Raw genomic sequence first — 12,993 nt, forward strand, 5'->3', positions numbered from 1 at the left:
CAAACATTAGTCCTGAATGAGTTGCAGTACACCTAGTTGTTAAAAACAATAAATGACTCTGATTGGGCAGCATTTTTGTTTAAAACCCCATATTTTCTCATTAAGTCTCTACTGTAGAACATTTGTAAAGAATGGTAAGAGAAAAGGACACCAGAAACAAAAAACCAAGAAAGGACAACTCTGCACTCACTTTATATAAGGTTTCATGTAAAGAAACAATCTCAAAAACTTCAAAGTAAAAAAAACAAACAACAAAATAAAACAAGGAAAACGTTTAAGTGCTTCTTTATTGAGACTCAAAGTACAACTCTCGCAAGCTTTACATTAAAAAGAAAAAAACAAATTCAGTTACAAATAGATTGTTGAAATGTCAGCTGTTGTCTTGCAATCATTTCAGAATTATCACAATTTTTAAAGTCCAGGAAATATTACTCATGAATCCTGGAGACTCGGCTTATATTTCTTGCAAATAAAAAAATAATCCTTCAGTATCAGTTGGGATTTTTTTTTATTTAACAAGTTCTAACTAACATCATAAGAAATGTAAGGTTGACATTAAAGCTATTAAAGTCTTGGCAAAGTAGGGATTCTGAATTCTCTTTGTGAAATTCATGATCAGCTTTATCCAGCCACCCAGTGATAAAAAATTGATGGTAAATTAACAACCAGAGGGCATTATCTTGTTTTAACACAAAATTCTCTCAACAAACTTACAAGGAAAATAAAGAGAATAGCAGGAAGAATGGGCAACTCCTATAACTGATCAAATCTAAGGAGTTTAGGGTCCTTATCATAGGTTGAAAAATTCAACTGCTATGATGCAGAATTGTTCAACTGAATTTCCTTAGCCTGAGCAAATTATTTTTTCGATGTTGTCCTGATCTTGCTACTTAACACTGTTAACACTAGTGACTACTGTCCTAAAAGGACATTCCTGGATGAAAAAGATGGGAGTGTAAAGGTTAAGAGATAAAATTGAAGCTTTGGACAGTGTATATATGCATATTTGGAATCTGTTCAATTTTCTTCATCTTGGAAGTAAAACCTAACTAAACAATAACTAGTTATTTGTTAATCATACTTTCATTCAGTGGTATTTATGCAACTTCTCACACCTCTGATATCAAACCAGCACACCTTCCACCCAAATCTTCATGTCTAACAGAAAAAATTTAAGGTGGTATCATACATTTTGGAAAATGTCTCTCAAACCACAAACTTGAACTATTACCAAAGGCAAAAAACTTCACGTGAATTATTACAAATAAGCCAAATCCTATCAGTTTTAGAAGGAAAAAAGTACTGGAACATGTTTCTATCAGCCCTTAAGAGCATATTCAGAAGTTTGTGAGGCTTTGGTTGTGTGGAGACCATCTTCTGATATTAGTGGATGATCAGGTTTTCTTTGAAATTGATGGCTATCTGAGGATAAAATTCTCATGTGCTTGAGTGAGAAGTTGACAAATACACAACATGTGAAGTTTTCAACAAGGCCTGGTTCACTGAAGTAACATCAATTTAAACAAGGAACTAGAAGAAAATTCAAGTGGTTTTTGAAAATAAATGGAGAAATTATCTTATCAAATGAGTAAGTTATTTTAATACACTGTCTATGTCATGTCTCAAAGTTCAACAGTATTAACTATGCTTTTTTAAGTTGCTTTTTTAAGTTCAGTTGATAGCCAGTCTAGTCCTTCATATAAACCATCTCCACTTGTTGCACATGTAGCTTGGATGTACCACGTACGATTTCTCATGGTGTGTAAACCAAGCTTGTCTGTGATTTCCGATGCTTGCATAGCATTGGGTAAATCCTGAAAAAGTTGAGCAACATAACAGATGAATTACAAGACTGCAACATGATTTATTAAATATAAAATGGAATTCTATGTATACATCCAGAATGACAGAGATAACAAAGGTACTTGTGTGATAAACCACAAACAGGCAGAATAAAAACATTGACTATTTTCCTGCTCATACCAAAGCTTCTAAGTGAGAGGAAAATTGCGAATTTAAGCTTAACTGAACACCATTCCTCAGAAAACATTCGCCACGACAATTCCCGTCTTGTATCTGAATGAAATCAATTCATGAGTTCTTTCCATGGACGTTTTTTTTTTGGTTAACCTTTTTCGGGTCTAGTTTGCTTATCTCTGTTCTTATCCAAGAATTCCAACCCTCTACGACTTTTTACATTAAAATCACTTTTTCACTTTGACAGTGTAAAAAAGTAAATTAAAAAGAGCAAGAAAAGTCCATTCTGGGTGCGTAGGTGGGGGTGAATTGTCACTACAGAGCAGAATACCTCACAAAATACAACAAACGAGCTCGCAAGAGCCTAGTAAGTTTCCTAAAGGATCATGGACCTAGTATATTTAAGCTGACCAAGGTAAACAGTAGCAAAACAAAAAAGCACAGCCACCAAAGATCGCTAAAGGTACCTGTTTATTTGCAAACACAAGAATAGTAGCATCTCTAAGTTCATCTTCGCCCAACATCCTGTTCAATTCGTCTCTTGCCTCGCCAATTCGCTCACGATCGTTGCTGTCCACTACAAAAATTAGACCTGACGACAAGAAAACAACATGTAGACCGATAACTAGACCATAATTTACGAACAATGAACCAAAGATCAACGCACCAAACCGGTTGATAATGATATTGCACAACATTTCGAACCGGTAAAGGTATGGTACCTTGTGTATTTTGAAAGTAGTGTCGCCAAAGAGGTCTGATCTTGTCTTGGCCACCAACATCCCAGACTGTAAAACTTATGTTCTTGTATTCTACTGTTTCCACGTTAAAACCTATGAAATTAAGTTTACAAATATCTCAAATACCAGAACCACTCATCAATTAAATTACACGCGAACTGTCATGGCCTGCAGAAGTATTTCTTTGTACATACCAATTGTTGGAATCGTTGTGACAATTTCTCCTAGTTTAAGCTTGTAGAGGATGGTAGTTTTCCCAGCAGCATCGAGACCGACCATGAGAATTCTCATCTCCTTCTTTCCGAAGAGACCAGAGAACAGTTTACCAAATACACTCCCCATGTTTCACAGTATGATGAATCCTTGAAACCAAACTGAAAACGCGAGAGAATATCAAGAAAAAGCAGGCCGGAAAAAGTTCTTGAGTGATTTGATGCCACTTCTCAAAAACAGGTATTTACCTTGAAAGATCTAAGACTAGCAAGAACAGTTATAGTTCAAACTAGTTCGCTAAAAACCGAGGACAGAATTACTACCACGTCGCCGCTTCTAACGCGTACAACTGCCGATGTCATTCCCAGAATCCTCGTCTTTCTTTGGAACGAGGCTCGGTTTCCGCCGCAGTCTTCGAGTTCATTTCCGGTCACCTGTATCTATTTTAACAAAGAAAACCGTGAGGCAAGCGCATGGCTGTTCAGCAATAGACGACCGATACTCTCAAAATGTGGTAATAACAAAAAAGGGGACACACGAGGCGCAGCCGAGTGTTTCACTGGTATCATTATCACATTGTGATGTCCTTTGTGATTTATATAATAATTTGGATATATCAACAAAGTTGAAATGGTAAATTGGCCACCGTAACGATTACAAAAGCTGACGTTTCGAGCGTTAGCCCTTCGTCGGAGCGAAGAATTTGTGATTTATGTCACAAATTTTTTGGTTTTATCAACTGAGATGAAAATTGTAAACGTTTCTGGCCTTTCTCCTTCGTCAGAGCGAGTGCTGCATGCTGACGCTCGAAACATCACCATTATCGACTCAGCGACGCAGCATTACTGTTCCTTTCACAGTACCTGCTACAACAACTTATGCCTTTGAATCAGAAGAAGCTGATGGATGGATGGATGACCTTTATGTAAACACGATAAAAATTTAAAGCTACAAGCTTGTCGGGTCGTGTATTCATAATTAAAGACATAAATCCTAATGTAAATAAAATGTCAAAATATTGACAAGATTGGTAACTAGTACATTACGAATTTTACATTAAAATTCCTTTTTTTACGAGATAAAATCATTACTGAATAGGTAAAATATCACTAAAATATACATAAATAATCATCAATTAGATATCAAATCTGCATTTCTACGCCGCGTTGTCGAGGCGGAGGTAGTCTCGAATTTAAAATCCTTGAAATAATCTTTTGTTCTTATCGGATATCGATCTTTGTTGCTCAGATGCGATGTTCCGTTCTCATTGAGACAAATCGTATTCCACAGAACGGTGCCTTTGTAAGTAAGCAAATCCTTCATAAATCTAGTTTCGAATCTTGGTACTGATAATGAGTCTCCACCCCGTAGTGAATGTCCATTACTCCTTTCTATGTAAATATTATTAGACAGTAATTCAGGCAAGCCGCCATTTTGTGCTTTAAAAAGATCTTAAGAACATCTATTTTATAATACAAGTAAATAGTGGGCCACCGATCATAGGCCAGCACCTCTTTTGAAGGCATGTCTCTTGGTAAGTTAAAAAACGATTCGAGATGCTCTACAATGAAGTCTTTCAATTGAATCAAGTAAATTTGAGTTACAACACGCTCCCCACAGTACTAGTCCGTATTTAACAAAATAACCTCAAAGGGCAAAATAACCTCAAAGTAGAAGTCTCTCAAAACGCTTTTTGGCAAGACTAGATTGTTTTAACAGGTATAGTTTGCTAGCAAAACTCTTCTTAACATCCATTAAATGTGCATCCCATGATAACTTGTGGTCGATTGTCAAGCCTAACACGCGTGTTTTAGTCACCCATTTTATAATTTTATACTGGAGTCACCCAATAACACCGGGGCAATCGGCCCCATTGGGTTTCCCCTACAAAGTAGCATCGCTTCGCTCTTTCCTGGATGGGGTGTTAACTGGTTTCTACCACACCAGTCATAAACTTCCTTCATAACAAGTTAAATTTTCAACAGCTGGCCCTGGTTCACTGAGATAAGATCGATATGTACAGAGAACTAGAATATACATATCGTCTTTGAACATATGTGGAGAAAGTGTCTAACTGTTCAAATGAGAATGTTATTTTGATTCACTTCCATGACATTTCTCCAAGTTCACCAGTCTTGTTAACCAATAGGCGAACCGAGTTCGGAATGAACGTTGGGATTGGGCGAACCTGTCGTGCGCCTTCGATCTTTTGTTGATGTTGTATGAGATGCAGAACCGAAAAAAAAACACAAGATGCCCCTTAAGCTACCTGGTACGGGCTCGGCCAATTCTAGCATTTATTTTGACGCTGTATTAGCAAAGTCGCGTATTTGCGTTGAGAGCCAGTCTAGTCTAGTCCATCATATAAACCATCTCCACTTATTGCATATGAAGCTACAATGCACCATGTACGATTTCTCAAACTCAATAGACCAAGTTTTTCAGTTAAAACCCCTGCTCCCAATGCACCAGGTAAATCCTATAAAAAAGAAGAGTATTAATTTTAGATATGATGAATATATGAAGTTCATATATTTTGAACTGCGGTTATAGATACGTATGGGAACCAGAGTCCTCATCCCAACGGCTACGCATCCTCAGATACTATAGAAAATACACTCTTCTCACTTAAGGGCAGAAGGATGCATTGGAGATGCAAGAGAAACTTCAAATACAGACCATCGATTCATAAGATGATGGCATTAAATATCTCTGTTCCATGTGTCTATCAGCTAGACCGCAGTAACCTAAAATATAAAGACACCATGCAAAGTTAGCCTGTACCCAAGAGAAGGTGGCAATTAGTATCTTCATAAAAGGAGAGAGGAGGTGGAGACGGAGTAATGTTCTAGGATACTTGAGTACATTCAGAATGTTATGCTTGGTCACGTACTCAGATGACCTACTCACGAAAGGAATGTGACGTGATTATTAAGACTTTCTAGATAGATATTCATGTCTATTTGAGTGGAGCTCACAACAAGCTGTTGAGGTTATCACTCGATAAGCTGTCAACAAATAATTTAAAGTTAGTAGAGGGATCTTCTATTAAACTTCAGCTCTCTCGCATCCTCAAACTTCAGTCGACTTTTACATGGTGTCAGGAGTAATGCTCGATGTATTCTTTGTCTGGTTAGCCTTACAATTCATGATAGTTTGGGGAATTTGGTCTTTGGATCAACTTGGAATACCCAGATTCTTGGTAGTTTTTTTTTTCGACGACGCCTGGGGGCCGAATGAACTTCGATAACACACCGACTACAAAGTTCATATCGCACATTAGTATAATTTCAGAGCTGAGCAAAGAGTTTCCAGCAATCTGATTGGTCGAGCGGTTCAACTAATTGTTAATTACAAATGCAAAGTGGGTGATTCTTAATCTAAAAGGTATCCTTTGGTTGGCCATGCTCGTTTAAGAGAAATCACAAATCCGCCTCCCAGTTAGCTCAATGGATAGACCGCTGGACTGTTGTGCGGGATGTCGAGGTTTCGAGCTCTGTCCAGACCAATAATTATAATTGACCAATAAATAATTGAGAAGAATATGCTACCTTTCTATAACATCAAAGAAATGGTTAGATAGTCTAGTCTTCTCGGATAGGTTCGAATGGAGTTCCCGTCTCCTGCAGGTTTTGGGGTAGGAGACGTTAATTTCCCACGCACTTGGGGTGGGATGAGTGGGTTTCCACATTTGCATTTAAACGAACTATCGTTCATATGCAATATGTGGTTAAAATAAAAAATAAAAATTACTTACTCACATGACCCATGTTTGCAGATCAAGAATTTGCATATTGATTCGTATTGCACGCAGTAACATTATCACATGACTATTGAAAACAAATCTTCAAAATGAGTTTTATTAGAATTTGCTTGCACTTGTCTTTACAGCAAGACACCAGCTAAGTCAGATGTTCATTGAAAGTATTTCATATAACAGTTAAGACAGACAAAGAAAAAGAAAAATTACCCTTGAAGAAACTGTCAACAACCACAACCATTTAACTTAAGCAAACTCATAGTACTGCTCTAACATACCAACTCCGAGCTTCTCCACTGCACTCTTCACTAAGTTTTGCAAACTTTTTAAGGCTCTACAAAGACCTTGAGATCACCTAATCATGACTAGCCAACAGCAAAGCAATCAAGTACATGTATGTACAGCAATCTCACAAAAGCTCACTGTATGTTGAAGATGTCACTACTGAGAATGATTATTACTGGATTCTGCAGATGTTTGAAAATGCTTGAACAAAAACACTCGTATACTTTGCAGTCAAGAGGCAAACCAAGGGAACTTTGCAAATGCTTCTTTTGACAACTACATGCAAAATAAGCGATAATTAGATAGAGTACTTTTATCATTTGCTTCACATGGAAAAAATAACTCTGCACAAACAGGCAGCAGGCTTGTCCTCAGAACTTGTATTCAAGATTAGTAGATGATTTCATTGAAAACTATTTTGTGATCTTATTAGTGCACTTACTTGAATATTTGCCATACTATGGTACAACAATGAATAACAAATGGCAAAGGGGAAGTTTCTTGGACATTGAAATTGCCTTGTATTGCTGATTTACCTCTAAATCATTTATTTTACTACCAGCAAAACAACGAACAGACGGTTTAATTTATCTCTATGAAAATAAAGCAGTGAAATAATTAACTAATGAATGTGCAATAAGGCATGATTTCAGAGCCACTGGATGGATCTTCATTTCCCTATTAAACTGTCTTTGCCCAAAGATTATTATGTGCACGACTTCAAGTTCACGAATATTCATTAAGATGCCTTTTTCAGTTGTGTGGAAAGCCAGTCTAGTCCTTCATATAAACCATCTCCACTTGTTGCACATGTTGCCTGAATGTACCACATGCGATTTCTCAAGTTGTGCAAGCCAATCTTGTCAGTTATTTCAGCAGCATTCATGGCATTAGGCAAATCCTGCAAAACAACAAAAGCTTGTTTTTAATTGAAAAGTGCATTTTTTTTTCTAAATCTAATACAACTTTCTCTGTTGCAAACTTCCCCATTCACTTCTCTGAACTTTTCAATTTCATCAAATTTTGAAATGCTGTAAGTTCTAAAATACACATTTATCTTTACTTCAACAGCACTTAACTTATGATTACAATTTTTCCATTTTTGTTTCCAATCGGTCATGAAAATGAGAAGATGGTAAACAAAAAATAAAACTGTAAAACTTCTGCGCATTCCAGCAGTAGCATTCTGCTGTCCTAATGTACAGCAGCTATCATGGAACAGAGCAGGGCTTGGACACCAACAGTAGCCAACTAGCCACAGATTAGTAGAAATTCAAATGAATAAAGGCTGATAGTTTTGAAAGAAACTGTCTGGGGCTGCGTCGGTGGGAGTAACGAAATAATTTGGATATATCAACAAAGTTGAAATGGTAAATTGGCCACCGTAACGATTACAAAAGCTGACGTTTCAAGCGTTAGCCCTTCGCTCCGACGAAGGGCTAATGCTCGAAATGTCAGCTTTTGTAATTGTTATGGTGGCCAGTTTACCATTTCAACTTTGTTGATATATCCAAATTATTTAGTAGAAATTCAGTTTTGGCCTGTGGTTTTCATTAGCCAGTTTAGCTAGTAAACTGAAATTGTTGTGATATGCAAGTTGTCACTAGCCACTTTGCTAGTAAGTTGAAAAGTTAGTGCAAGCTCTACGGAGGTGACTGACAATTGTTTAAAATGTGTTCAACCGTGATGAATCTCTCAGCTGGCCAAAAATTATAGCATGAGTTGACCTTTACAAAGCCAAAGTTAATTAAAACATTATGCTAACATTTTGAGTTCAAGCATTTTTTAATAAAATTGATTGAGTGATTGGTGGGATAGCTGTCATAGTCACATGGTCATGCTTAAAATTGAAGTGCAATGTAAAATTCTGTTAATAATAATAATAATAATAATAGTAATAATACCAACAACAACAATAATAATAATTACAAAAAAAATTCTGGAGAACAATCCAACAAAGATTGTATTTGCATTCAGTTTCCCTCTTTCTAGTCAAATACCAGGGTGTAAAATTGCACCTAGTTCAGGTGCCAATGTGACTAAATTTTTCACTTTGGCGACTAGAATTTTTAATCACACTTTACCTAGAGATTTAGTGATTGTCAAAGATTTGTAAAGATTAATCTGCAGCAAAGTTCCTCGTTAAGCTCGTTTCCAAAACGCAGCACATGCACAATGTCGAACGTAAATCTACTGTCACTAGACGCCATCTTGGATTTAGGTAACCTATAACATTGTATAGGATCCATTCTAGTGTCCTCTTTGTAGCTTGTGCGAATTTAGCGGGCTCATTTTTTTTGTTTGTATGACTAGTACAGTGACAGAGTAAAAAATTTTTTTTTGTGTGTGTGTATCATAATGGCCACCACTTTTAAATATTTAGGAGCCAAGTGGCAACCGGAAAAAAAAGTTACTTTTATGCCCTGAATATGCCCAGAAAACAAAAGGAAACAAAAAAAGGGAATAGGGCTTGACAGATTAATCAAAATTAGCCCTAATCAATAAAGTAAAAAAACTGTTTTTAAAGTAATTTTTCAACTCAGAAAACAACATTATTTAACTGATAAATAGTCATATTCTTTCTACAGAATATGCTTTTACAAAAGTTTTAATCTCCTTTTAGATGACAGACTAATTTTTGGTGCATAAAAAAGTCAGGCAATTGATCAAACTGCTGAACTTCAACATTTTGACAACACTTTCATCTCATTCCCAAGAGTTAAGCCATTTAATCACTAGGCCAAAACATCTCCTCTCCTACGGAAGAATTCTGCTGACTTTGCCTCCACTAATTGATCAGGCACCTGAGGTGATGGTATTTCAGTGCATTAGCCTAGCAGAGCAGCACTATGGGTTTGCTACAGAGAAATAGCTGTGGTTGTTGACAGTTTTTTCAAAGTTATTCTGTTTCCATAAGGTCGTAGTAGTAGTAGCAAGTATGATAAATATTGTAAGAAATAGACAACTTTTTTGAGAGACATGTTTCGGCATGCTTATGCGATCTTCAATCAACGAGTAACAGAACGTGAGCAATTATATAACAGACAAGTAGATGAATAAAATATTTAACAATATTATAATAATTTAATATTTATATTGCGCAAATTAACATGTAGATATGATCAAATGCGCATCACAATACTTTTCGGGGGACTTTGGCCGGACTGCAGCAGCAGTTAACAAACAATCAAGGCAAACTTATTTGAGGATGCCCCCTTTCCCCCAATTCCCAGTAAACAGGCCAGGTCACATCACAGTAATCTCCTGAGTGGGTTCTTTAATGTCCCCTGCCTAGCCAAATTAACTAACTAATAGATGCAGGAGACGGGACCTATGGTTTATTCGTCCTTAGACTAGAATGTCTATCCATTTCTTCATATTGTAGAAAGGTAGCACATTCTCCTCAGTTATTTTAAGACCTCTAGTGTGGTCCAGCCAGGGCTCAAATCCTTGACCCCGACCTCTCGCACAACAGTCCAGTGCTCTAACCAATTGAGCTTACTGGGAGGCGGTTTACAGTATGATGTCATACAAAAGCAGGTACTAATTTTAATGTGACACCAAACATCAAAGGTGTGAACTAAAAAGCTAGAAAAGTGTTATAACGCTAGAAAAGTGTTATAATACTGTAATTGTTAAGTTCAGGTTTGATCTTATTTATATAAAAAGCTTCTTCGACTTTTAAATCAATTGAGTCGTTAGCAGAATCCAGAATACTAAAGCAAGAAAGGGAGTATTTGTTCTTACAAGGAGATGTGTTGATATGCTTAAAAATATGCAAGTTTTCATCGCTTCCCGTGTGCTCCTTTCTGTCTGTCTCAACTGTTATATTAACAAATACTTTCAATGAATATCTGACTTAGCTGGTGTCTAGCTGTAAAGATAAGTGCAATGCATTAGGGCTGGACATGGTTCTGATGCATTTAAAACCCTTAAAAACCAACAGAGAGAGGAACAGAGAACATGTGTCCCTGATCAATGCAGTGGTGCCATCCTAACAGTTTTAAGATATCCCATGTAAAACGTGGCACGCACAAATAGATAACAGTTAATTAGAAAAGGAAATGAGAACCTATAAAAGTAAAACCTGGAGTCATCATGACAATCTTTTTGAAAAAATAAATTTCAATGAAAACAAAACTTTGCAATTTAACACAGCGAAGGCTGGCCATAGAAAGCTACATCTTAACAACCACAAATTACAATGCTGTAAATTCACACCCATCTCCAGCCATCTGATACGTGCCAGCAAAATAGCAATCTATGCCAATTAGGTTTATTACAAATTACATTATTTCCAGGCATCATCTCGTTTCTCCACCAAGAGTACTATGCTGTTAAGGTGATAAAATTCAGAGTAATCTATTCACAGATTGGGAACCAAAATTTTATTCTAGTTCTGAAAATTACCTTACTCGACTTTCCTTGAAAGTAACTAGTCCTTGAATATTTGACTGTCCCATAACGCGAAGCAAAGCCTAAACCTGAACGTGTGTTCATAATCGAATTGTGAAATTCAATGCATACTTTTGACATGATCAAAATTAGAGAGACAAAATCAAAACACAAACAAAAGAACTGTACAGTATTTCAATTCAGTCCACAGGACTATTGACAAAATCACAAACATTTCGCTTGCATTCCAGACGAAAACGAAAGCTGGTAGGAAACGTTCTGAACAACGGAGGAAATAAAGTGACCGAGTACCATATCCGATCAACCAAGTTCTCACGAATGCCTTTAATTGCAACAAAGGCGGGGAATGACCCAAATAAAGTTCTGTCAACTACTAAGAGACTGCACTGAAACTTTAGTATCATGAGATTTCAGTTCCTTCCTACCTGTTTGTTGGCGAAAACAAGAAGAATGGCATCTCTAAGTTCGTCTTCATTTAACATCCGATTCAACTCTTCTCTCGCTTCACCAACTCGCTCGCGATCGTTGCTATCAACTACGAAGATAAGACCTGATCACAAACAAAAAAAAAAATTAGACCGATGACTAGTAAAACAAAGTGTGGATCAAAGCATGACGACGATTCCCGGCGATATTGCAAACCACTACGAGTAATTAAAAGAACGGCAATCTGTGAGATACCTTGCGTATTTTGGAAGTAGTGTCGCCAAAGAGGTCTGATTTTGTCTTGGCCACCGACATCCCAAACCGTAAAACTTATGTTCTTGTATTCTACTGTCTCCACGTTGAAACCTGCGAGGAAAAAAATTAATATTTTGTTAAAACCCTGAAGTTCAACAAAGAATGGAAACACGAGATAGAACGAACTGTCATGGCGTCCACCATAGTCGTTGTGCACATATCATACCAATTGTAGGAATCGTTGTGACGATTTCTCCTAACTTCAGCTTGTACAGAATGGTCGTTTTCCCAGCAGCATCTAGACCAACCATGAGAATTCTCATTTCCTTCTTGCCAAAGAGACCCTTGAACAAACTAGCGAACGCACCCATGTTTCAAAGTTGATTGCTCCTCGAAGGTGACTGAAAACGACAGAAAATATTACGGAAGAGCGAAATAAAAAACGCTAAGAAAAGCGAATTTCTCTTTCCAGAGGGCTCTTGACGAGAATCAGTTTGGCCTTAAAGGTTACCGACGCAAAGCGCTTGGAGTATTTATATATTCGAGGGTTAACTAGCGAGTAATTTGCCGGCTAAAATTCGACCACGTCGTTAACTTTGTTGGAGAAGGAAACTCGTTATCATTGGGCGCGTCACATCTGCCACGTCATTGTCTAGGATGGGGGTCTCAATATATTCCTTACAGCCTCGGAGCTAATGGATGAAATTTTTTAGCAGGAAGGGAAAGAAACAACAACTTTGAGTTTAAATTTACAAGACTTGTTTCGACATTCTCATGTCATCTTCAATTGCAAATGAGCATTTAACTGTTGTACATTTGAATTTAAATTAAGGTACGTTACAAACTACATGTCTTGAAAATTTAAACTCAAAGTAGTTGTTTCTTTTTTGAGAGTTATTGTCAGTCTGCTGTCTTTACGTC

General features: G+C 37.0%; 2 protein-coding genes and 1 long non-coding RNA gene across 3 annotated transcripts; 1 reads left to right on the plus strand and 2 right to left on the minus strand.

Moving 5' to 3' along the window:
* Positions 1-269: 269 nt before the first annotated feature.
* LOC111338290 (ADP-ribosylation factor 1) lies at positions 270-3,317 on the minus strand. The gene is made up of 5 exons (XM_088741792.1): positions 3,179-3,317; positions 2,912-3,091; positions 2,700-2,810; positions 2,445-2,569; positions 270-1,814 (listed from the first exon to the last, which is right to left on the minus strand). The coding sequence occupies exons 2-5, from the start codon at positions 3,057-3,059 to the stop codon at positions 1,653-1,655; spliced, it is 546 nt and encodes a 181-aa protein (XP_088597918.1). The 5' UTR covers positions 3,060-3,091; positions 3,179-3,317; the 3' UTR covers positions 270-1,652.
* Positions 3,318-3,464: 147 nt separating this feature from the next.
* On the plus strand, positions 3,465-6,007 carry LOC148719471 (uncharacterized). Its single transcript, XR_015994256.1, has 2 exons — positions 3,465-4,232; positions 5,484-6,007. It is a non-coding gene; the product is annotated as an uncharacterized LOC148719471 (long non-coding RNA).
* A 767-nt stretch (positions 6,008-6,774) lies between these two features.
* LOC148719472 (ADP-ribosylation factor 1) lies at positions 6,775-12,695 on the minus strand. Its single transcript, XM_088741793.1, has 4 exons — positions 12,299-12,695; positions 12,073-12,183; positions 11,817-11,941; positions 6,775-7,876 (listed from the first exon to the last, which is right to left on the minus strand). Exons 1-4 carry the CDS (start codon positions 12,441-12,443, stop codon positions 7,715-7,717), a joined length of 543 nt encoding a protein of 180 aa, XP_088597919.1. The 5' UTR covers positions 12,444-12,695; the 3' UTR covers positions 6,775-7,714.
* Positions 12,696-12,993: the final 298 nt, after the last annotated feature.

The sequence above is a fragment of the Stylophora pistillata genome, chromosome 12, assembly GCF_964205215.1.
Source record: "Stylophora pistillata chromosome 12, jaStyPist1.2, whole genome shotgun sequence".
In the NCBI taxonomy this organism is placed as follows: domain Eukaryota; kingdom Metazoa; phylum Cnidaria; class Anthozoa; order Scleractinia; family Pocilloporidae; genus Stylophora; species Stylophora pistillata.

What these genes read in the sequence shown, in the direction of transcription:
- LOC111338290 (XM_088741792.1), bottom strand. Translation starts at nt 3,059, where the DNA reads ATGGGGAGTGTATTTGGTAAACTGTTCTCTGGTCTCTTCGGAAAGAAG. An exon ending in CACAACGATTCCAACAATTG is followed by an intron (nt 2,811 to 2,911) that starts GTATGTACAAAG and finishes TTAATTTCATAG; the next exon opens with GTTTTAACGTGGAAACAGTA. An exon ending in TTGTGTTTGCAAATAAACAG is followed by an intron (nt 1,815 to 2,444) that starts GTACCTTTAGCG and finishes CAACTTTTTCAG; the next exon opens with GATTTACCCAATGCTATGCA.
- LOC148719472 (XM_088741793.1), bottom strand. Translation starts at nt 12,443, where the DNA reads ATGGGTGCGTTCGCTAGTTTGTTCAAGGGTCTCTTTGGCAAGAAGGAA. An exon ending in CTACTTCCAAAATACGCAAG is followed by an intron (nt 11,942 to 12,072) that starts GTATCTCACAGA and finishes GTTTGTGATCAG; the next exon opens with GTCTTATCTTCGTAGTTGAT. An exon ending in TTGTTTTCGCCAACAAACAG is followed by an intron (nt 7,877 to 11,816) that starts GTAGGAAGGAAC and finishes GTTGTTTTGCAG; the next exon opens with GATTTGCCTAATGCCATGAA.